Genomic DNA, 25,612 nt, shown 5'->3' on the forward strand with positions numbered 1-25,612 from the left:
GCCCTCCCTCAAAGATTATTCATACATGGATGTGATGATCGATCTTATGCAGGAGCTGCTGTCATACATGAGACCAGAAGGAGATTTCCACCCACTCAGCTGATCCAACTCTGACTCCAGCAAAGATCCCTGAATTGGCCTTGTTTGCACTTTTTCAGCCAGCTCCTAGCATGAATGATTCATGCATCAACGTGTCTAGCTTGGGAGATAGTGGTTAATTGTCATGTTTTTAAAAAAATTATTAAATGGGTTACGATTGTCAGTTCAATTCCCTCACTTCACAACCCAGATGGAAGGTAATCATAGTTTAAAAAGGCAGTTGGACAGATGTTTGCTAATGAGGAATTTTTATAGAGGAACAGTAAAGGCAAGGGACTAAGCAGAGAACTCCTCTTTCTAAGAATTAAGAGAGAGCTTGAGGTAGAAAACCCACCACGTATGTTTCAGGTTTCTATGATTCTGTAAATTGAAGTAAGAATTTCAGCTTGGGCATATTCAGCGAGACCACAGTTGACCTGCTTAATGGACTCCATCTATCTGCCTTGGCTCAACATCGTTATGTATCATTGTCTTGGAACAATCTGAAGCTTACCTTTTTTATGTCTGTATCAAAACTGTGTAGCTTTTTGGAGGGTTTCTCACTGTGAGCTCTAGCAGGTTTTCTTGCTCTATCTTACAAAACTGGTCTTATTAATTATCTACCCCGCCCCTATGGTATATTATATGTCTGGTTTCCATCCCATCTTCCCTCTTGCTGTTCCTGGAAGAACTCACCAGGTTTCCTGGAATTCACTAACATCCATTGCACACCCTATGCGTACCTCCGGTCCAGAGCTGCCCTACACCATTCCTGATGTTTCTCTCAGGCGCAGTGCATTTACATTGTCACCTAGGTTATAGCAGTCTCAGCCATTTGGAGAAACAAGGTTAATGTCATTTTTCCCTCTGCTATTGCAAGTTCCATCATCCTCTCTCCACTGCCTCTCACTCGTGCTTGTTCGCTGCTGCTGTACCCACCTTTCCCTTCTTTAATACCTGCCTTTCTGATTCCATGAGGAAAACTGCCCACAATCGGACAGAAAGACTCAAGCTGAGTGGCATATTGCCCATCATTCAGTTCCTCAGCCCTTTTGAGGAGAGATTAGTGTCTCCAGCTGCCCAAACAGAGCCAGACTGGTATTACAGACTTCCCTTGAGTTACTATGCCAAACATTTGAGTGAAAGCTGTCCCCTTTTCTTGACTGAGCCCTGCTGGAAATGATTGGCAAGCTTTAAATGACAAGGTTTCAGGCTTTGGACTGCCCTAAATGATACAGTGACACAGCAGTGTTATGAGCCTGCTATGTTTGGCTGAGGGGGATAACTGAAAACAAAGCAATGCAAGGCAGGGATGCTGTGAGCACCCAGGTATGGTCAAAGTGTATAAGTACAATGACAGTTAGCAGAGAGTCCAAAGATGTAGTTTGGTTCATTCTGTGAGCTAGATGTGTGTCCTTGCAGTAATATTACTGATAGAACCTTAGGTCCATATTTGAAGTACAGAAGCATTCAGTAAATGGGTTCTTAGGAGTGGAACATGTCAGATGCCAATGTCTATGGATGTGGCTGTACACATGCAGTGTATCCTAGGATGTTTGAGTTTGGTGTCCAACATGGAGGTTGTTTGGAGCAAGTGGTGAGCTGAATCCACCAGAAATTTGCTCTGGTTTCTTTGAGTTTTCCTGTTGTCTAATGTGTTTGGCGAGTTTGGTAAAATGGGAGGTATTACGTTAATGTGGCTTGTTATGCCATTAACAAGCACCTTAATAAGCACTAATCCTTGTCATTGACGTTTGAATGCTTGTGAAAAGTTAGTGAATTACTCCCAATGTTGAGTTGGGCCTTGCCACACCTGTTGCTTGATTCTGACATATACTCCGCCAAAGCCAAAATTGCTCAGACTTCTAGGATTCCACCCATAAATCTTAAAATTATTAATTGAGCTTGTATCGTGATACTTTATATGCATTCTACACACTTAGCTGTTTGCACGAAAAATGTTCGTCAATATAATCGTAATCTAGGCTGATGCCTCCGTGAAGTGCATGAAAGTTTTCTGGCATTCTCTAGCTGTACATTGTTATTCCCACCCTGTTTGATTCAACTAATGGTATTCTGGACACCCACTGGAGGAGCCGCTGTGTGAAATGCGTAATTGAGGCCCTATGCTGCTGTGTTGAGAGATCAGGAGAGGTGGATGTCACAGCTGACACGTGACCAAAAATACTGGCACTTTGAGCAAAGTGTGCAGTCAGTTCCAGCAGTGAGAGTAAGCCGCCACAGGATATGTGCAACTAAAAGATAAGTGTGAATTGGACTGTAAATCATACAAGGACATGGGCTGCAACATCCTGTGTTTAGTCAGCATTCCCGCAGGGAAAGGTGGCAGATCTCAACCCTTCAGACCTCCCTTCAATAAATATTTTTTTAAGATCAACTTGTGGCCAACTTCAAGAGCAATTTCTCTGTCACAGAGCTCTAGCATCAGTAATGAAGGTTTGTAGATGGATTTCAGTGCTTGGAGCTCAAGCTGCTGAAGGCACAGCTGAAAATGGTGGAGCAGTTGAAATTGGAGAGGCACAAAGGGCTAGAATTAGATAAGTGCAAACATCTCAGTGGGAAGGGAGAGGTGTGCAGGGTCCGGGTGTGTGTGTGTGTGTGTGTGCAGGTAAGGCAGGAGGAGATTAAGGATGGAGGGCACCATTGAAAATCAGGATGAAAATGTTAAGTTTGAGTTGGTGCTTGACAACCAATATCGATCAGTGAGCACAGAGCTGACAGATGAATGAGACTTGGTTTTATTGACAACACAGGTAGCAGTGTTTTGGATGATCCCAGGTTTACAGAGTTTAGAATATTGTGGGAAGTTGCAACCAGGTATATATTGGCATAGGCAAGTATAGAAGTAGGAGAAAGTGAGGACTGCAGATCTGCAGAATCAGAGTTGAAAAATGTAGCACTGGAAAAGCACAGCAGGTCGGACAGACATCAATGAGGATTTCGGCAGCAGACGAATGGTGCAGGACTAATGTTGGATAATGGAGGTGGAATAAGCGGTCTTAGTGATTGAACTCCTACACCAAGGTTGCTGGCACTCAGATTTTTGACTCCAATGTCTGCCAGGGAGGGATACGACCATGCAAATTAGGAGAAAGAATAGGCTACTCAGCCCTTTGAGCTTGCTGTGCCATTCAGTAATATCATGGCTGACTGATTACACCACATCTGGCCTACCCCGATAACCTTTCAATTTCTTGCTTGTCAAGAACCTATCTGTCTTTACCTTAAAAATATTCTGCTTCCACTGCCTTATGAGGAAGGGAGTTCAAAAAACTTTGTACGTTCTATGAGGGGAAAAAGAAAATTCTCATCTCAGTCTTAATTGGGCAGCCTCCTATTTTGAGAGTCACACTTAGTTCTGGATTCTCCCACATGAAGAATTATCCTTTCCATATGCCCATTGTCAAAACCCTTAAGAGTCTATATGTTTCAATCAAGTTGTCTCTTGCTTATCTACACTTCGGCTTAGCCTGTCTGACGTTTCCTCATAACACAAGGCACCCATACCAGGTATTCGACAAGTAAATCTTCTCCGAACTGCTGCCAAAGTGTTTTCATCCATTCTTAAAGATGGAATTGGTAGCTAGGAATCAGTTTGTGGTGACTTCAGTCTTCCCAATACTTAGAGGAAACTTCTCGTCCAGTGTTGGATGTCAAATAATTAATCAACAGTAGGGGCATTGAGAGAGGTGGTGTTCAGGTAGAGTTGAGAATTGTCAACATATGAAAATTAATGCGTGCTTTCACAGGATGAGAGATTGCATACAGATGAGAAGCAGTGCCACTGCTTTCAAAGGCAACTACCTACTCGCAAATAGAGCTAATCATTTACTATATCCATTAACAGGCATGCTTGTTATTTACAGAGGCACCACTTCCTACAAATTCAGGCCAATAACTATTTTCACTAGATTTCTTATGTTCCTTTCCTTGTCCTGGCACTCTGCTTTTCCCATTGGATGGAAAGCGACTTCCTTAAATTTCCAAGCTGTATCAAAATTGGCCATTATTGATACTATTGATTCTGTAGTCACATGATGGTAGGTAAATTGTAGGTGGTAAATGAAGTGTTAAATAGCAGAAATTCAGGAGGCCATTCTGTGACTAATTTAAAAACAATAACAGAAGTTGTTGAAAAAACTCAGCAGATCTGGCAGCATCTGTGAACAGAATCGAAGTTAACGTTTCGGGTTCGGTGACTAATTAAGCCTGAATTCTGACTGTAGCGGCTGAAAAAATAGATAATTTCAAACTTCAAATTTCCAATTTCAAACCGTGATTTTACGTTTTTCCCTTTTTTCTAACAAAGAAGCACAGATTCAAAAAACATCTTCTGAGAAGGTCACACTGAAGTACTGAAGCACCTGCCACCATTTTGTGCGCCAAGCCTTCAGCCTAAGAACCAGAAATTGGTCACTTTTGTGTAAGGTTACCTGGACGGATGGGGATATAAAAGCCACAAGTCCACCCAGATTCAATCTGGCACCTTTACTGCTTCAAGTTACAATCACAAATAAAGTTATTCATGTATCAAAGTTACTTCTGGAAAACCCTTGAAGCGGAAACTGCTGATGAACCATTGGAGAATAAAACAAACAAGCAAACAGAGAAGCACTGGCTCTGAGAAGGAGTGCAGATGTCTGACATTTGCCCCTTCTTCAGCAGTACTCATCTCCCTTCTCTGCATTTTCTCACTCTTCATCTCTCCTATCTCTTTTCCATTTTCTTTACCCTTTCACTTCTCCCTTCTCTTTTTTCCCTCCCTCTTATCCCTTCTCTTTTCTCACTCTCTTAACTGCTTTTCTGTCTCTTCTCTCTCCTCCCATCTCTGTCCTGTATTTTCACTCATTCTTTTCTCTTTTTCTATCAGTTTTGTCTTGTTCTCACTTTTTCCCTTTCTGTCTTGTCCTCCCTTCCGTCCTTCCTTCCTTCCCCCCACGGATATATTTGGCATCATAATTCAGAAGTGAAGATGTTGAAGGAGGGAGAAACAGGTCATAGGGAAAGAGAATCAAACAAAAGAGAAGGAAACCAATCTCAGAAAATATCTGCTGCTATGCTTGCCATGGTTTGTAGCTTTTGAGTAATCCATGAATGAATGTTTGTCTTGAATATAAGGGTTAGTTGTTCATTATCCTTCAATTGTATGTGTGTGTGTTATAAAGCTGAATCCAACATTGATTTTGTAGTTACTGTCTTCTCTCTCACTTTAGCATACCGATGGGAGAAAAGAGGATGGAAAGGGTTGTAGGGCACTTGGAATGATTATGGGAAACACTTTCTGAATAACATTGCACTTGGCTAGGAAGTTGCAGATTAGGCAGTGATTGTGGTTGATTTCAGAAAGTTTAATGAATACCAGCTAATCCATGTCTTAAATCATTGAAATCTATAATCTTTTAATTAACACATAGGCCTTTAGAGTTAGTTTCAATGAGGGTAATAACTGATTCTATTTAGTTTGATTTGATTTATTGTTGTCACACGTATTGAGATAGTGAAAAGTGGTGTTTTGCATTCTGTACAGGCAGATTGTACCTTATGAAGTGAATCAAGTAACAAAACAGAATGCAGAATACAATTGCAGAGAAAGAGATCAATATTAACATTTGAGAGTCTAGACTGGAGTGGTGCTGGATAAGCACAGCAAGTCAGGAGCATCCGAGGAGCAGGAAAATCGATGTTTCGGGCAAAAGCCGTTCATGCCCGGAAACATCGATTTTCCTGCTCCTTGGATGCTGCCTGACCTGCTGTGCTTATCCAGCACCACTCTAATCTAGACTCTGATTTCCAGCATCTGCAGTCCTCACTTTTGCTTATTAACATTTGAGAGGTCATTCAAAAGTCTGATAATAGCAGAGAAGAAGTTGTTTTTGAATTTGTTCGTATATGTATTCAGTATTTATATCTTCTATCTGATGGAAGATGGTGGAAAAGAATATAACTGGTGGGGGGGGGCGGGCGGGCGGGCGGGGGGGTGGCATCGTGATTATGTTGGTTGCTTTCCTGAGGCAGTGGCAAGTATAGATCGTGTCAATGGATGGAAGGCTGGATTGTGTGATGAGCTGGGCTGTGTTGACAGTTTCTTGCAGTCTTGGAAAGAGCAGTTGCTGTACCACACTGTGGTGCACCCAAGTAGGATGATTCTATGGTGCATTTATAACAAATTGGTAAGAGTCTTTGTGGACATGCCAAATTTTGCTGGCCCTCTGAGGAATTGGAGGTGTTGCCGTGCTTTCTTGACCATCATGTCCATGTAGGTGGACCAGGACAGATTGTTGGTGATCATCACTCCCTGATGTTCTTAACCATCTCCACTTCAGCACTGTTGTTGCAGACAGGGTCATGCCCTTCGCTCCACTTCCTGAAGTCAGTGACCTGTTCCTTTGTTTTGCTGACATTGATGGAGTGACTGTTGTCTTTACACCATGCTGCTAAGGACTCAGTCTCTTACCTGTGCTCTGTCTTGTTGTTGTTGAGATCTGACCTACAATGGTGGTGTCATCAGCAAACTTGTAAATGGAGTTGGGGCAAAATTTGGCCATACAGTTGTGAGTGTGTAAGAAGTATGATAGGGGGCTGAGTACATAACCTTGTGAGGCACCTGTGTTGGGATTATCATGGAGGAAGTGTCACATATTCTTACTGTCTGCGGTCTGTGGGTTAGGAAGTCAAGGATCCACTTACAGATGGGGGAAGTGGGGATGTAGATCTCAGTGATTGGAGATGAGCTTTCTTTTGGAATTGTTGTGTTTGAAGGTGGAACTGTAGTCAATAAGTAGGAGCCTATTGTGGGTATCCTGGTTATCCAGATGTTCCAGAATGAATGTAGGGCCAGAGAGATGGACCGGAGGCATCGGTAGGCAAATTGCAAATGATCAAGGCAATCTGGTAGGTTGGAGTTGATGTGAGCCATGACTAACCTCTTGAAGTGCTTCATAATTCTAGAGGTCAGAACCACCAGGCGATAGTCATGGAGGCACGCTGCATGATTTTTCTTTGGCACTGAGATGATGGTGATCATCTTGCAGGTAGGGACTTCAGATCGAAATAAGGAGAGCTTAAAGATGTCAGCGTATACTTCCACCATTTGGTCTGCACAGGATCGGAGTGCACAGTCGGGCATTCCAATCAGGCCATTCGGTTTCTGTGGATTCATGGAATTTAACATCTGTGGCATTGACCAGAGGTACAGGTGGATCAGAGGCTATGTGGACAAGTGGATATCATTTCACTGACCTTCTGTTCAAAGTGAGCATAGAATGCATGGAGCTCATCAGGTAGGGCTGTATATAAATAGACTAGATTAGATTCCCTACAGTATGGAAACAGGTCCTTTGGCCCAACAAGTCCATACTGACGCTCCGAAGAGTAACCCATTCCCCTACATTTATCCCTGACTAATGCACCTATCACTATGGGCAATTTAGCATGGCCAATTCACCTAACCTGCACATCTTTGGACTGTGGGAGGAAACTGGAGCACCCGGAGGAAACCCACGTAGACACTGGGAGAATGTGCAAACTCTACACAGATAGTCACCCGAGGCTGGAATCGATCCTGGGTCCCTGGTGCTGTGAGGCAGCAGTGCTGACCACTGAGCCACCATGCTGCCCCAATTGTTGCCTGCAATTCTGTTTGACTTCTCTTTGAAACCAATTATGTTGTGTAAGCCTTGCCACAAATTACAGGTGTCCGTGTTGTTAGTCTGGCTCTTGAGTTGAGTTTGGTGTTGTCTTCTGGCATCCCTGATAACCTTGCGAAGGTCAGGTCTGGATTTCTTGTATAGGTCTGGATCGCCTGACTTGTATGCCTCAGACCTAGACTTCATTAGGGAGTGGATCTCCTGGTTCATCAATAGTTTCTGTTTGGGGAGCATTCAGATTAACTTCTCCAGCACCTAGTCTTCTGCACACTTGCTAATGAATTCTGTGATGTTAGTGGCATACTTGTTTAGGTTGGCAGCTAAGTTCTTGAATGTGGACTATTCCACCGATTCTAAGTAGTTCCATAGAATATCTTCCATTGTCACAGACCAATACTGCACTACTTTTTGTACTGAGTCCTCAAGTGTCAATTTCTGTTTGTAAGATGGGAGGAGGAGCACAGCATTGTGATCTGATTTTGCATGGTATTTTGAGGAGAAGCTAGAAACTGATGGTAACAATGCCACTAGTTCTCTTTTCACTTGGTGGCTGGTTTGTTGCAAATGCTCAGCATTACAAAAGGAAGTATTATTCTGCATTGCTCACATTGCCAAGAACACCCTTGTTGTGCCCTGGGCAAACTTTGTAATGAAAATAATGTGGTCTGACCACTCAGGAATCACAAATAGATTGACAACTGGATTCTTCTGCATCTTTTAAAGGATTTTGTCATCTGAAGCTCATGGAGAAAGCCCTTGCACCTCAGAGTAAGAGACCTCAGAAGTACAGTGGGTGTGTTCATCAGCCTGATTCAACCTCAGTGTTGGAATGCTGCCACCTCTTACTTCATGCGCCAATCAATTGCTTCCTGTGCTTTGATTGGCACATAGCACAAGACTCTAATTCAGATGTGTCTCTGTTTCTCTAAGTAACGTGTTGTATTCGGATCCAACAGCATTGAGTTATATGATTTACACTATGAAGGGAGAGCATCCCCTGGTGTTGATGTTAATTAGTCAACCAGAGTTAAGTACTCTAATTTTTTCTGCCTTTCCATGGTATCATTTTTCCTTTTCAAACTCTTGTCCCTTTGTGTTAATTATGCCTCAATAATTATTTGTGGTGAAGCAGTCCATGTTCCAATAAACTCCTGTATGAAGAAAAGGTCCTGAGCTAATTATTACTGCTTTATTAACTAATGGAAGCTATCCGGTCAAAGTTATTAATTATCTTGAAAAGGAAACGCCTTCAGATCTCATTATATTCTCTGTTCAAGCAGGAAAGACTGAACTTTTTAAGTTCTTTTTCGTCTATCAGACCTTTTCTTTTTGTAAAGAGTAGTCATGGTTCCCATTTCGTGGCCCTAATAGTCTGGCTGAACTCCAGGATTATCCTGTGAATGTTACATGTTCAAGATTTCCACTGTGCTTTTGTATTCTGTGTGTAGAGACAGAATCATATTTAATGATTTTTGTATTGCTTTCTACCTGAATGTGCACCTTTACAAACTACAGAACTGCAGCTATTCAAGATGGCAGCTCACCACAATCTTCTTGAGGAAAACTAGGGATGGGCAATAAACGCAGGCATAGCCAGCGACACCCACGTGCCATGAATGATTTGTAAGAAAGGAGATCTCTGCGCATATTGCTGGAAACCTAACAAAAATTGCATTTCTCACCATTTGCATCCCTTAGCATCCTCAAGAAAGCTTTGTTCCCTATAGTATCCTATGGTTTCATTTTTGCCACAAGCCTTTCGTGTGGCATCTTCTCAAACTACTATCTCATAATCCATAGTTATAATATCCACCACAATTTGATAATGCACCCTGTAATTTCCTTGTAAAATTCAATTAAAAGCATGATGTACCGTTAAAGCATCCATGCTGGTTGCTATGGAGTTGTAGAGATCTACATTACAGAATATGTCCCATCGCGACCCCCATACAATTACTTTAAACTGGTCAAAAACAACTACTTAACTACTCTAATCCCACTTTGTAACACTTCACCTTAATTTTATGGGATGTGTCATCACGAGTGCAGAACTGAGAGTTCCAGATTCCCACCATTATCTTGGGGGAAAAGGTTTTTTACCTCCCATGTCCTATAAGCCATCTGCCCCTGACCTTAAATCTATGCCCATTGGTCATTGATGACTTCACCAAGGAGAAGAATCTCTTTCTGTCTCCCCAATCTATGCCCCTCATCATTTTATACATCAGTCCCCTCTGTTCTTGACTATCTTGTGTTTCTAAAGGTGACTAATATCATCCCTTATGATCTCTTGAGGGTGACTGGCAATCAGAGTAAGACTCAGCAATATTATCCCTTGCCCATTTCTAAAAGCTTGCTATATCTGCCAATCTGCAAAAGACCTTTTGGAAAATTACTAGTTGATGCTTTCACTCTCTCTTCCCTCTTCTGTTCTGAACACTTCCTGAATAGTGAACAAGTGCTAAATTGCAGTAAAATTCACTAAAGCTCTGTAATCTGCCTCCATTTCCAGATATCATTTTGAAATTTAGTGCCATGTTCTATAAAATATATTGGATCACACTTATTATTCTGCTTGGAATTGACACAATAATCTATACAGATTATTGGGGCAAGAATATGTAATTGAAATAATATACTTCAATGTGGTACCAAGAATTGTAGTCTCGATGTCTGAAACACCTTTCCACTTCTGTCTTCTCAATCCACTTGCTTGCCATTTCCACATCATGGGCACCTTGTAAATACAAATTATTGTAATTATGAGAGATTGTTTTATGTCAGAAGCAGAAATTTCACAATATTGATCTTGCTCTTGTTAAATAACACTTGATTCTTGACATATTGTACTTTTTATAGATGTATTAGAACCAGAGACTATTGTGTTTCTTAATTCAACAGACTTCAATTTATACGTGAACTCGGGTGTAAGCTTTTTAACATGCCTCTCCATTTGTCTAATGTTCAGGAAATTGTATAAGTTGATTGAGGAGCTACGAGTGAAAGAGTTGTTTATTAGGATATCTGTAGTCTGCATATTTCAAAATTCACAGGGATTATTATTTTGTTCCTTTGGCTTTGAGTTAATTCTAATTAAAATTCTGGATTTCCAACGCATTTTTTTTAAAAAAACTGTTGCGTGAAAGAGTGTGTACTTTTTAAAAATAAATCTATTCAGCTATGGGTGGGGCTGATGATGTTCTTTTGCTTTCAATTTCCTGTAAAGTAGGTATTGTGACGCAATATCTCAGCCCACACAGTACTCAGGCAGTAAGCCATTGTTCTGAGTTTGATAACTACCGTTTTGGCTCAGCCTTTGACCCTGTATTCAAGGGCTTCTCAGATTTGCCTTGCCCAGGCTCAGCTGCCACACTGACGTGAAGCCATTAAAATATCTGATAATTGGAAGAGTGCACCTGCTTTATGACACTTACCCAGTTCCTCCATCTTCCTGTACTGTTTTAATATGCTTATGACTCATAGCTGTAGATCTTCCCATTACATTTAATCGTAAGAGGAAATTTTGTTGTGGTGCGAGCGTGTTAGTTCCTTTCATTTAATTTTTTTTTCAAAGATTTAACTAGTTGATAGGATGATGCTTAGCCAATAAATCTCTAGATGTTGCTACATAGCCTGTGGCTCCACTCGTGCTCCTGGCTAGCTGACAACCTTGAAAGTAGCTGCCCACCATCTATATCATTAAGCAAGTTATTAAGAGGTAGTTGTGGTTGTTAGAGTTATAGAGTCATAGAGACATACAACATGGAAATAGACTCTTTGGTCCAACTCAACCATGCCCACCAGATATCCTAAATAAGGCTAGTTCCATTTTCCAGCATCTCTAAATGCTTCTCATTCACACACCCATCCAGATACCTTTTAAATATTGTAATTGTACCAGCCTCCTCCACTTCCTCTGGCAACTCATTCCATTCGAGTATCACCCTCTCTGTGAAAATGTTGCCCCTAAGCTACCTTTTAAATCTTTCTCCTCTCACCTTAAACCTATGCCCTCTAGCTTTGGACTCCCCCACCCTGGGGAAAAGACCTTGGCTGTTTACCCTATTCCTGCCCCTCACGATTTTATAAACCCCTGTAAGGTCACTCCTCAACCTCTGATGCTCCAGGGAAAATAGCTCCAGTCAATTCAGCCTCTCCCAATAGCTCAAATTCTCTAATCTCGGCAGCGTCATTGTAAATCTTTTCTAAACCCTCTCCAGTTTAATAGTATCCTTCCTATAACAGGATGACCAGAACTGTGCACAGTAGTCCAGAAGAGGCTTCACCAATGTCCTGTACAACTTCAACATGATGTTCCAACTCCTGTACTCAAAGGTCTGAGCAAAGAAGGCAAGCATTCTAAATGCCTTCTTAACCACCCTGTCTACATGTGATGCAATTTTCGAAGAATTATTGTTGTTGACGTTGTCGTTCAGTGTACAGGATGGTGAGAGTGGACTTAGGAGTGGGTGATAAGGTGATTTTTATAGGATAACTAACTTACAAATTGCCCCCTTGTTTAAGGGATGTTTTATTCTGTCAAAATAAAATGACAAAAATATCCAGCTCGCGTGGATTGGGAGAAACAATAACCAAGAAATCTGATGGTACCATGTCAGTTTTACACAGTAAAGGGTGTGACAACATAAGAAATAGAGCTGGAGTAGGTCATAAGCTCCATCAAATCTACCTTACCATTGAGTGAAATCTTACGATCTTTGACCTAAACTTCAATTTCCAGCGCCATTACCCATATCCCTTCATGTCTTTAGAACCCAAAAAAAATCTATTACCTCAACCTTCTGTATATCAAAACAGTTGATGAGCATTTTAAGCTCTCTGTGATAAATTTCAAATAGAATGATCCAAGTGTAAAATAATGCCAGATGTGTGCCATCTACAATCACAGTAGAGACAACCCGGATTTAAGTTTGTGATAGATGTCATGCTTTATGATATGCAAGTATGTAACACCTGTTTTAGCCCCCCTTTGCAACATTGGACTACCCAAAATGCAGCTGACTCTCTGCAAAATAATTTCCACTCCAGTTATGGCACTGGACATTGATGGCTTTATATGCAAGAAGTGTTATAACCACTTTCATAATCACAATTAAAAATGTTGTGTAATGCCAAGTTTTTCAAAATTCATTCATGAGTTTTGAACAGCATTTGCTATGTCAACATTTATTGTCCATCTCTAGTTGCCTTTGAGAAGGTAGTGTTGAGCTGGCTTCTTGAGCCACTACAGTGCATTGGAAGACCCAAAAAGTTATTTGGGTACTAATTGTCCAAGAGCAGTCTGTCTCCATTTACTCCATGAAATTGTTATGATCCTGACATGATCTTGTTCTTCCCTATCTCTCTAATCTCTTCCATCCTTACAATTCTAAAATATTATTCCTCCTATAAATCTGGCCTATTGAGCATCGCCAATTTTAATCTCTCGACAATTGGCAGGCATGCCTTCAGCTGCCTGGACTCTGAGCTCTGGAATTTCACCACCTCTCCTCTGCTTTTACACCTCACCAGCTCTCTTGGCTTCTCTAAGATGTTTCTTAAAACCTACCTCTATGATCAAGTTTTTGATCAACTAACCTAATACAGAATTATAGAAACCCTACAGTGTGGAAACAGGCCTTTCGTCCCAACAAGTCCACACCGACCCTCTGAAGAGCAACTCACCCAGAACCACTCCCATCCTATATTTATCCCTGACTAATGCACTTAACCTACACATCCCTGAACAGTATGGGCAATTTAGCCATGGCCAATTCACCTAACGTGGACATCTTTGGACTGTGGGAGGAAACTGGAGCACCCGGAGGAAGCCCACACAGACACTGGGAGAATATGCAAACTCCACACACAGTCGCCTGAGGTTGGACTCAAACCTGGATCCCTGGTGCTGTGAGGCAACAGTGCTAACCATATCTACTTATGTGATTGAAAAATATATTGTTTCACAAATGTCCCCTGAAATACCTTTGAATATTTTATTCCATCAAATATATACAGATCTTCTGATATAGGTACAAGTTGCTTTTGCTGCATTGCCCAAAAGCACATTCAATATTAGCTTTCAAAAGGGAATTGGATGTATATTGAAAAATGAAATGACACTGGGCCTCTGGGAAAGAACAGAAGAGTGGGACTAATTGGTATATCTTTATAGTGTTAGCGCTGGCATGGTTGGCCAAATATTCTCCTTTTTTTTTACTGTATAATACTACTGAGAAACTATGCTTTCTAAGCATGCCGCTAATGAGACATTTATCAATTGGTGAGACTTTATATGTTGAAGGGAAAGCATGCAATTTACCAAAATTGCCTTTCTTTTGACCGTTTTCTTTTACAAGTCAACAGTTATGAATGGTTGAAATAGTTATGAATAACAATTTTGTGGCTCTTTACTAAACTAGCTTTAGAAATTTCTGTGGTGAAAGGAAATCAATTTACTTATGATTGTGACTGAATCCATTCTTTTCCAGTAAACACACAATTGGGAGTCACAAATATGTTCAGTTTTGCCGTAAGTTTGATGTGGATATTAAACTCTACCTGATAGAGCTCAAGGCAGTTCGCAAGGACTTGATGCGTACGGTAAGCAATTCTAAAGTTCCGAATACTGATTCAGTCTGGAAGTTTTATAAAGATCTAAGTTTAAAGTGTTGGGGAATTCAATTTTGTTTACCTTTAGCACCAAGTTATTGGTTAGCTTGAGGAGACAGAGGTTTAACTGAACCACCCATCTCTCAATAATGACCTCAAGTTAAATGTTTGCATAGTTTTTCAAAAGCAAGTGAAAGCTTTCAAGTTTACCTTTGTTAAAGGTGAACAGTTCAAACTGTCTCAATTGGAAAAGTGTTAGTGAATTGAATATAGTATGCCTGCCTATGGAATTTAGAAATTGGCTGTCCGAAAGTGGGTTTATATAAAGTAACCAAAGGACTGCAGATGCTGGAAATTAGAAGCAGAAATAGAATTTGCTGACAAATCTCAGCAGGTTAGATAGCATCTACAAAGCAGAGTTAACGATTTGGGTCCAGTGTCATATTGTGTAAGAAGTGCTTTTGAGAGGAGGAGGGAACTGAACTCCAGGAGTGCATAATTTATTTGCATTATCAAATTCATATAATTGTGAAAGCAAGGGGCCTGCCGTGTCAGGTGAAATTTAATCAGGACAGCAAATACTCTGGAGGCAAGCTGATTTTCTTGCTATGGTACTATATTTGGCTGGGATGTGACTGGCTTATACCCAAGGATAGGGTCAAGGTGCTGATGACTCCTAATCTGTGAATGAGGTGCATCATGATCATCATAAAGGAGTTAACTACACTCATTGTTTATGATATGGTTTCATTTTTGTGAATTGCATCTTGTCCATTTGTTTTGGTGCAACTACACTTCTCTCTCCTTAACTCCTGACTGCTAAATGATAGGAATGGATAGACTGACTCATATTTATTGCAATTGACACTGTTTTCACAGGTCAGTGATGATCAGAGTCAATCAACTCTTAACCATTTCATACATCTGCAAGAAAGGCCCTTAAAACAGACCGTAACCAGGTGAGAGAGTAGTGCAGTCAACAGTGGTCAGTCTGTGTGCATTTCACATTCTGTTGCTAACGGTGATAAGGCTTGAAACTTCACCTATATTTATGTATAACTCCTGTACAAGTCTTAGTGTGTATGTATCTCACCCTAAGTATGATTTTCCTTCCATTGGGTTATTTAAAATTGGATGTTGTAATTTCCAGAATATCTTATCTCTGCCTATGGTATGTGTATGTGACAGGGGCTGTATAATGGATGTATCAAATGACATCTGTTCTGCCTGCCTCGGTTTAGCAGCAAGAAATTATCTTGCTGATAGCTGTGTTTGTAATTTCATTGCAGGCAAGCTCTGACCCTCCTCTTTGACACCTATCAAAATGAGGTGGATAACTTTCTGCTGGCTGAGGTAGGTTGCATAGCAACAAGACAATGTGTTGAGAATCTTTTGTTCAGTAACCTGGACAAACCTGTGTTTATTCAGCATTACATACAGAACAACTTGAGCATCTCTATTGAGTCAGTAAAATGGTTCACTTTCATCCCAGCTAACAGAATTATCTTTGTTCCCTGAAATTTTCCTTAATTTTACTTATTTTCTCCTGAGGCAGCTGACTTATTTTCAAAGCTTCAATACCCCTTTCGTATGTTTTTGGCTTTGACAGTGAGTGTTGTAAGGGACAAGGAACAGCGATTGTAAGTCTTAACTTGCTCTTCCTCATGCCCAAGGCCTATGTAACCAGCATCTTTTACAGTGATCGTTGGGCTCGCTAAGCTGTGCCCAGTTTTCCGAGAGCAGACTTTTTCATTTTGGATGCAGTAGAGCAGTAGCCAAAATTGTGAAGATTTGCAGATGCTGGTGTTTGGACTGGGGTGTACAAAGTTTAAAAATCTCACAACACCGGGTGATAGTCCAACAGGTTTAATTGGAAGCACTAGCTTTCGGAGCACTGCTCCTTCATCAGGTGGTTGTCAATTGTGAATCTTAGGTTACAGTTCAGATTTCCAATATAAAATTCATTTCCTCAACTAAAATATGAATTCTTCAATGAACTGTTATAAATCAGGCAGTAAAATAGAACTTTTTTTTCTTTTCATTGAAAAATATTTCTTGCTGTACTCAGGAATATTAAACTTTGCAGTTTTATGAATCTCGTAATGGACTAAATGAGTTTATCGTCAGAACTGCACTTTTTTGATAAATACCTCTCTATAATCTGACAGTAATCTGGCCTTAAATCGCTGAAGGTTTTTTTTTGAAAAGATAGAGTTATTTAGTCTTACTGAAGGACACCAGTCAGATTCTTATTAATGCAAATAATATTTGACATGAAAGATCTTTTAAAATGTGCTGACAATGCCTTTGCATCTGGAAGAGTACAATTTGAAAATCCTTCCCAAATAAGTGCATTCTGGAGGATTCTTACAATTCCATCCAGAGGAGTGAGAACAACATGATATTGGGGTGGTCAGTTTTGTGCTTCAGGTGAACCCAACTAAACAAAAACAGACCCTTTGGTCCAACCAGTACATGCCAACCATAATCCCAAACTAAACTAGTCCCACTTGTCTGTGCTTGTCTCCTATCCATCCAGACAGTTCTTGTTCATGTACTTACATAAATGTCTTTTAGACTAGCTTAAACATTCCAAAATACATGACTGTAAAAAGTTTTCTTACTTTTATTTAAATTCAAGTTGTGTTGATACTACTTTTGTAAACAATCATGCATTTGACTTTGTGTTAAAAGAATCAGAAGAACCATAGTTTCCTTATGTATGTAGTGAATGACTGTGACCTCCGTTTGAAATCTTGTATGAAGAAAAGTACTCTTAACAATGTAGCACTCTACCACAAATATTTGTTCAGTTCCTGTTTTGGGGTTATTGCAGCTCATAATCTCTGACCTTGCTATTTGGCATTAAAGAGTGCAGCGATTATTATCACGAGGTTATTCTGTCTCCCCATAGCAAATTCAATTCATCAAGTGAAGAAACCATTGTGTTCACTGTATACATTTACTGAGCAAGGGAGGTCTTGGGTGTGCTAATGTTTCTTTCTTGTTTATTAGATACATTTTGTTGCTTGCAGGTCGATCATTCACAAAAGGCCGAGAGGGTGGTTCAGTCTGTGATGGCCATTTGCAATGCACTTGCCTTGGTCGAGACACAGGAGATAACCAATGCCTTGAATCAGTTGCCACCCTGTCCCTCACGGCTACATCCCAGGATACAGAAGGTGCAGAAACCCACTTCTCGCTACTTTTCATCTTCTGAGTGCAGCTGATGCTTTTATCAAATATTCTCATTGTGTTTTGCGTAGCACTATTTAAAGAAATCCAAATGTTTCTGATTGTAAACTTTTTATTTTCCTGTTGGCTGTTTTTGTACATGATGCTGTTTCCTGGTGTTAAGTTCTGTGCCAATATGCTACCTCAGGATGACTTTTATTTATGCCCTGTCACTGGCTCACATCGTAGTCTCTGTCATGTCCTTCCTGGCTGTTGGTAGGAAAACATTTGAAACGTTTTCTACGTAGTGCAAGAAATAAAGAACAAAATTGCATTGACATAGCATCTTACAAAATCTCACCACATCCCAAAGTGCTCCAGAGTTAGTGAAGTACTTTTTGAAGTGTAGTCAGTGTTGAACTATAGAAAACACAATTGTCATTTTACTCTGGCAATGGGAGAAAGCGCCAGAAATTACAATTTATTATAACGATGGTTAAATATTAGCCAAAAAAAACCAGGGTGAGCTTCCTTTTCTTTTATTTTGGAATATGAAGACTTAGTGTCTCATCTGAATGTGTCATCTCTGATGTTGCTGTACTCCCTCTGTCCTGCGTTGAAGGGTCCGCCTGGATTCATTAAGTTCTCAAGTCTCTACTGTGGACCTTTAATCCATGACTTTTGATACAATGGCAAACACATTGCTCATGAGCCACACACTGGCCTGTACTGCAGTGGGTTAGATTTGCCAAGTCATTTAATTGGTATGCTAATAACTTTGTAATCTTCAAAGATGAAGGCTTATATTTGGATAAGATTTCACAAGTCATTCTCGTAACTTATTAGTGACTATCCCTCAGAAGTTGAGAAGTGTGAGCCTCTGTAATCTCTCTAAACAACGACATAACACACATTTTACCTAGGATCTTTACAGCTAGCGAGCAGATTGGACTTTCATCCTTTGAGTCAAAGTTGAACTCTGCGATGAAAAGTGAAGCTGCTTGACTCGCTGTGCCACCCAACTGCTAATTTTAAAAACAGAGTGGATGTTTTGCGCTCAGAATAAGCAACATTAAGGCAGGTGTTTGTGAATAACTTAAGAACTCCTCTCTTTTTACATCGCAAGATTCAGACTGAAAGAAGCTGTTGCTTTTAGCTGCTGTATTTTGAAGTCTGTTCATATTTCAAATAATTACGATGTTCATAGTCAGTTTTATTAGTGGAGGGAAGGAATTGGTGTGAAATCCATTTCCACCCATCCATTGCATTTTCAAGACTTACAAGACTTAAAAGAAGTTGGGCTCCTGTCAAAGGCCTACCCGCTGTACAATTGATGATGAGTATGCTTTTTGACATTTGTAGAAATAGCTGTTGTCTGCCTCTGCCCCATCAAGAATCTCCTGTTTAAAAATGCAGTGTTTTGTCCAACAGTGGTACTTGCACTATGGGGTAGAGGCCTTTCATAGTCCAATTCCCCTTCATCTGTGGCTCTTGCCAGTCTCTGTGGTGTGTGCACACATTGGAACTTTTGCTATACGCTCTCATCTTCAAAAAAAGGTCATGTAATTGTGTGAAAAATACCAATGAAGAATTTATCTGACTCATAATTAGTATATTAATTCAAAACAAAACATTCACTCCACCCTTGCCTGCCCAGGGTTTTCATTTGTAGAGTCATCGAGATGTACAGCACGGAAACAGATCCTTCGATCCGCCTCGTCCATGTCGTCCAGGTATCCCAACCTAATCTAGACCCAATTGCCAGCATTTGGCCCATATCCTCTAAACCCTTTCTATCCATATATCCATCCAGATGCCTTTTAAGTGTTGTAATTGTACCAGCCTCCACCACTTCCTCAGCTCATTCCATACACGCACAACCCTCTGCGTGAAAAGTCGCCCCTTACGTCTCTTTTACATCTTTCCCCTCTCACCCTAAACCTATGCCCTCTAGTTCGAGACTCCCCCACCCCAGCAAAAGGATTTTGTCTATTTACCCTATCCATGCCCTTCATGATTTTATAAATCTCTATAAGGTCACCCCTCAGCGTCCAATGCTCCAGGGAAAACAGCTCTAGCTTATTCAGCCTCTCCCTATATCTCAAATCCTTCCACCCTGGCAACATCCTTGTAAATCTTTTCGAACCCTTTCAAGTTTCACAAAATCCTTCCGATAGGAAGGAGGACCAGAATTGCACGACATATTCTAAAAGTGGCCAAACCAATGTCCTGTACAGCTGCAACGTGACGTCCCAACTCCTGTACTCAATTCTCTGACCAATAAAGGAAAGCATACCAAACGTCGTCTTCACTATCCTATCTACCTATGACTCTACTTTCAAGGAGCTTTGAACCTGCACTCCAAGGTTTCTTTGTTCAGCAACACTGCCTAGGTGTTACCATAAAGTGTATAAGTCCTGCTAAGATCTGCTTTTCCAAAATGCAGCACCTCTATCTAAATTAAACTCCATCTGCCACTCCTCGGCCCATTTGTCTACTTTGTTCTGCTATCTCCTTTAGAATTCAGAATCTGACACCTTAAGTCAGCCTTGTGACTTCTGTTTGAACCTCTGCTCCTAGGAAGCATGGTATTCCTGGCTTCCATAAGCTGGTGAAACAAATCTATTCATGTAGAAGACAATTGTAGGAAAGTAATACTGTGACTGTGGATGCTGCAAAATTCTCAACAGATTTGGCAGCATCTGTGAAAAGTGAAACAAACTTAACGTTTTAGGTCAATGATGTTTTGGAGAAAAGTCCTTGGCCTGAAACTTTGACTGCTTCTATCTTGCAAGGTGCTGCATTTTGGGAAAGCAAATCGGAGCAGGATACACACACATAATATATTAGTTATTTACATTTAATGATTAAGTACCAGCTGTTTTTTGCATCAAAGTAACGACATTGATGTTGAAGTTGAGAGAATAGATTGGACAAAGAGCATTTTAAGCACAAACTGTAATCTTCCCAGTGAGTAACGGGATGGTTAATATGTCCTCTTACATATCTTTCCAGGATCCCTGCTTGCTGACAGTGAGAGAGAATCGAGGTATGGAATTGATATTTTTCCATATTTCTTTGTTACTAATTGAGTCTGAATGTCGCCCTTTGGGGAAAAAGGAGCAACAGAGTCACTGAATAGGTCATACAGCGCCTAACTCTATAATGGCCTCCGCTATTTCCCAAAGGAACACTCAAGTGATCTGAAATGCAAAATTTACTTTGTGTGTTACAACATATAGCATCCAAGTATTCCATCCAACAAATATTGTGCCACTTGAAGATTTGAGGGGGTTCTGAGGGTTAACCTTTTTACAGAGTGATGCATATGTGGAATGAGTCACTAGAGAAAGTGGTAATGGCAGATACAATAACAGTTTTTAAAAGACATTTGGACAGGTACATGGATTGGAAAGGTTTAGAGGGATATGGACCAAACGCTAGCAAATGGGACTAGTTCAGTTTAGGAAGCCTTGTCGGCATGAACGAGTTGGGTCAAAGGGCCTGTTTTTATGCTGTTTATCTCTATATGACTGGATGAAAACAGTGGGGAGGGATAAAGTGGGGATTGGGGAGGGAGATTGAGGCGGGGTCCAGTTTTGGTCTCCATGTGAAGTGGGCACATAGATGAAAATACATCAGGAAATCACTCGATAGCAATCAGTGGTAATGTGATTGCATTCTTCCTCCAGCCCTTGCTGTTACCTAGGGATGCTGAACTCTATTGTAGTTTCCATATCAATGACTTGACCAACACAGAGTGAGAATTAAAGATGGGACGATCTGGTTTGTGTGACTGATAGGTGAATGCCAGTGTATTACAGATCCCTATATGTTTAACAATAGAAACTGAGCTGAGTAAATGCCTTTTGTGTACAAAGCTTCCTGTTATAGTTGCTGGAAGGAAATGATTGAAATCAGGGAAGGATTAAATAATTAACTGCTTTATTTTTTGAAATTCATACCAGAAAAGTTAGGCAACATGTTGATCCAACAACCACAATAACTAGTATAGTGCCTTTAGTGTATTATGACACGCAGGGTACTTCATAGGTGTGTTATTACCAGAAAACTAGGTAAGGAACCACAGAAGGTAGATGGCCATGCGCTTGGTCAAAGAGGTAGGTTTAAGGAGCACCTTGAAGGAAAAAAAGAGAGGTCGAGAGAGTTAGAGAAGAAATTTCTTATCTTCGATCCAGGTAACTGAAAGCAGGGCTACCAATGATGGAGCTTTGAAACTAGCTCAAGTCATGTTTATGCTCCACTTGATCCTTCATCCATCCTTTCTTGTCTAACTCCATCAGTATAACTCTCCCCTTCCCTTCCCTTCTCTTTCAACTACTTACTAGTTTGCCCTGAAAGTTGTCATATGCATTTTCTAGATCAGCTCTTTGTCATTTGGATAAGTGCTTGTTCTACATAGTGTACAAAAATATGGTCATCCACCACTGTTGCGATGCTGCTTTCCTATTCATTCGTTTTACTGACTACAATGTTGGATTTAAAAAAAATACAACATTTCTTCCTGAGTTAAAGTCAATGAAAATACTGATGAACGTACACCAAGGTACCACATTCAGTTGTTGACCCTTGCTGGGTTACCTGATTTCAGTTGTGGTACCTTAGTGATTTATGTGAGGAGCATCAACCAGAGTTACTGACGCTTAATTGTCACTGAATGTTATCTTTTCCCACCCTGGCTCACAGTAAATGACAGGCGATGAACAGAACAACCTTTTGTTGCAGTAACCCTCCTGGATGCTGCCTTCAGATTAAGAATGGGTGCTCTTATGAGGCACCAGATGTCTGTTCAGATTCACAGAATTGGTATAGTACTGAAGGAGACCATTCAGTATGAACCAGCTTTCCATATGAGCATGTCACTTAGTGTCATTCTGATGGCTTTCTCCCTTTGGCTGTGTACATTCTTACTTTTCAGATTAGAGCCTAGATCTCTCTTGCATGCTCTGATTAAAGCTGCCTATACTACACACACAAGGAGTGTGTTACATTCCAGAAAATCTCCTCTCAGCCTTCTTTTCTCCAAGGAACTCTGTCTTAGCTTCTCCAAACTGTCTTTGTAACTGAATTCCTCATCTGTGGAACCATGCTTCTATTGATGCCACTGGAGAACACAAAAACAGAAATTGCTGGAAATACTCAGCCAGCCTGGCAGTATCTGTGGAGAGAAAGATGCTGCCAGACCTGCTGAGTTTCTCCAGTAATTTGTTTTTGTTTGTTTCAGATCTCCAGCATCCACAGTTCTTCGTTTTATTATTTTGAAAGCAGTGAGAGACGATTGCAGGGAGCAGGTAGTTGAAAAGTGTAGATTGTTTAATCCATATGCATTATTGTAATTATTTTGGTTTGAGAACAACTCCCCATGTAAAAACCTTAGACTATGGTGAGCATTCCATTTTATATCAAACAGAGAGCTTTTTAGGTTTGATTTGCATTCATGTTGTTTTCTGCCTTCCTCTGATTAACATACCCTATGAAAGATAACCTTTTCTCTGCCTTCATGGTGAGGAGTTTTCTATTTGCAGTTCAAAATTTGATCCCATTTTGTTCCTGGAAATTTTCCATAATGGAAAACGCATGGGATAATTTCTTCAGCTATTTCACCAGAGTCTTTAAAAAATAGCCTTCAGGGAAAAAATCCTTTAAGCGTGGAGAAAAGATGGAGTGTAGATGGTCACTTTCTACAGTACACAATCTTGAGATCCTGTTTGTTTTCCAATGAAATTAACTCATTTTGAGGTTTTATCAGATCCTTTACTTGCTTTTCCTAAAAACCGTAAATGCTGTTATTTGAATTTCTATGACTGCCATGAAGTACTTCATCAAATTACAATTCTATGTGTGCTTGAGACTAGATGCTGAGTGGCTGCAAGCTATATCTTCCATATCTGGCAGTATTATATAAATGTTTCTGGCAAGAATCATTGATGACTAATCAGAAAAATTAACTCTTGACTGACTTTTCCCCTTCCATAGCAGAAAGTTGTTACTAACTGAGATCAACTCAAACCACAGACCGGGATCCAAGCTAAAACCTCTTTTTGGTTCAGGTACCTCCATCAGCTGAGACATTAGCAGAAGTTCCTCAGTCTCATCACTAGATGATCTTGATGCTCAATGCTAAAAGAGAAAGCAATGCATTGAAAAGGGGGCTGGATTATTTATTTTTTTTTTATCTTTGTATGACAGCCAAAATAGGGGAAGCTTTAACTGCTGCAATCCTGGATCTGGTGGAACTCTACTGCAACAGTTTCAATGCAGATTTCCACACGGTGGTTCCATGCCGGAGGGATGCTCAAACACAAAGTGCCTCCCTCGTTGATAGTCCCCTCTGTTTTACCATCTATGCAGCTCACCGGATTCCCATCTCATGGGCAACAAGGTAAGGGAATTATGTTTAGCCTGTCAAATAAAAATCTCTGCTGTTGAAATCAACATTTCCAACTGTGTAAAATCCCCTCTGGATCACACTTTTGTTTGAATATTTGTATAAGTCTGAAGGAGCCTGGAAAAGGTTGGTCTTTCAGTTTGTGGTGGAAACTGGTGCTTTAGCTTTTGCAAGATGATAAGTGGAATATTTAATTAAAGGTAGAAGACAGAGGATGGTGGTGGAGGGTTGTTTTTCAGATTGGAGCCTGTGATCAGTGGAGTGCCACAAGAATCAGTGCTGGGTTCACTACTTTTCATCATTTATATAAATGATTTGGATGTGAGCATAAGAAGTATAGTTAGTAAGTTTGCAGATGACACCAAAATTGGAGGTGTAGTGGACAGGGAAGATGGTTACCTTGGATTACAACATGATCTTGATCAGATGGGCCAATGGGCTGAGAAATGGCAGATAGAGTTTAATTTAGGTAAATGTGAGGTGCTGCATTTTGGGAAAGCAAATCTTAGCAGGACTTATACACTTAATGGTAAGGTCCCAGGAAGTGTTGCTGAACAAAAAGACCTTGGAGTGGAGGTACATAGCTCCTTGAAAGTGGAGTCACAGGGAGATAGGATAGTGAAGAAGGTGTTTGGTATGCTTTGTTTTATTGGTCAGAGTATTGAGTACAGGAGTTGGGTGGTCATGTTTGCGGCTGAACAGGACATTAGTTAGGCCACTGTTGGAATATCGTGTGCGATTCTGATCTTCTTATCGGAAAGATATTGTAAAACTTGAAAGAGTTCAGAAAAGATTTACAAGGATGTTGCCAGGGTTGGAGGATTTGAGCTATAGGAAGAGGTTGAATAGACTGGAGCTGTTTTCCCTGCAGTGTCGGAGGCTGAGGGGTCACCTTATAGAAGTTTATAAAATCATGAGGGGCATGGATAGGATAAATCTACAAAGTCTTTCCCCTGGGGTGGAGTTGTCCAGGACTAGAGGGCATAGGTTTAGGGTGAGAGGAGAAAGATATAAAAGAGACCTAAGGGGCAACGTTTTCACACAGAGGGTGGTACGTGTATGGAATGAGCTGCCAGAGGAAGTGGTGGAGGCTAGTATAATTGCAACATTTAAAAGGCATTTGGATGGGTATATGAATCGGAAGGGTTTGGAGGGATATGGGCTGGGTGCTGGCAAGTAGGACTAGATTGGGTTGGAATATCTGGTCAGCACAGACAAGTTGGATTGAAGGGTCTGTTTCCGTGCTGCACGTCTCTATGACTCCAATACAGCAAACCTTTTATTAACCAACACCTACGGGACAAGGAGTGTGCCAGTTGATTAACTATTCTGGCTAATCAAGAGGTACTCAAAATCACAGTAAACTCTGACCAAGTAAAGCTTTGAGAAATCAACATCCCTCAAAAATGTCTATGTAAAAACATCAACAAACTTCCTAAAATCAATGTAGAAACTCGCAGTAATTAATAGAAATGTAATACATGGGGTATACACATCACTGTTATACTTTATTTACAGCATAATGCTCTGACATTGTGGTAGATCATTGCATTTGAGGTGTATAATTTTTTGCCAGGTTTGTTAAGAGTAGCAGTTGAAAAGGGCCGATTTTAAAAAAAAAACATTTTTTTTTAACATGGAAGTTTGGGCTAGTCCTCAATGAAATTAAATG

At 40.5% G+C, this 25,612-nt stretch overlaps 1 protein-coding gene across 3 annotated transcripts in view; it reads left to right on the forward strand.

Moving 5' to 3' along the window:
* The window catches only part of pik3c2b (phosphatidylinositol-4-phosphate 3-kinase, catalytic subunit type 2 beta), a 190,271-nt gene that overhangs the window by 65,241 nt on the left and 99,418 nt on the right, over positions 1-25,612 (forward strand). For all 3 annotated transcript variants that reach the window (XM_043716445.2, XM_043716446.2, XM_043716443.2), the window contains exons 6-11: positions 14,237-14,348; positions 15,237-15,316; positions 15,647-15,710; positions 17,393-17,539; positions 20,547-20,580; positions 23,742-23,934. In XM_043716445.2, coding sequence (XP_043572380.1) covers positions 14,237-14,348; positions 15,237-15,316; positions 15,647-15,710; positions 17,393-17,539; positions 20,547-20,580; positions 23,742-23,934 — 630 coding nt within the window. The remainder of the gene's footprint in view (positions 1-14,236; positions 14,349-15,236; positions 15,317-15,646; positions 15,711-17,392; positions 17,540-20,546; positions 20,581-23,741; positions 23,935-25,612) is intronic.

This window comes from Chiloscyllium plagiosum, unplaced genomic scaffold (genome assembly GCF_037043375.1).
Source record: "Chiloscyllium plagiosum isolate Xiang-an unplaced genomic scaffold, Cpla_swu_hap1 HiC_scaffold_26, whole genome shotgun sequence".
Classification (NCBI taxonomy): Eukaryota; Metazoa; Chordata; class Chondrichthyes; order Orectolobiformes; family Hemiscylliidae; genus Chiloscyllium; species Chiloscyllium plagiosum.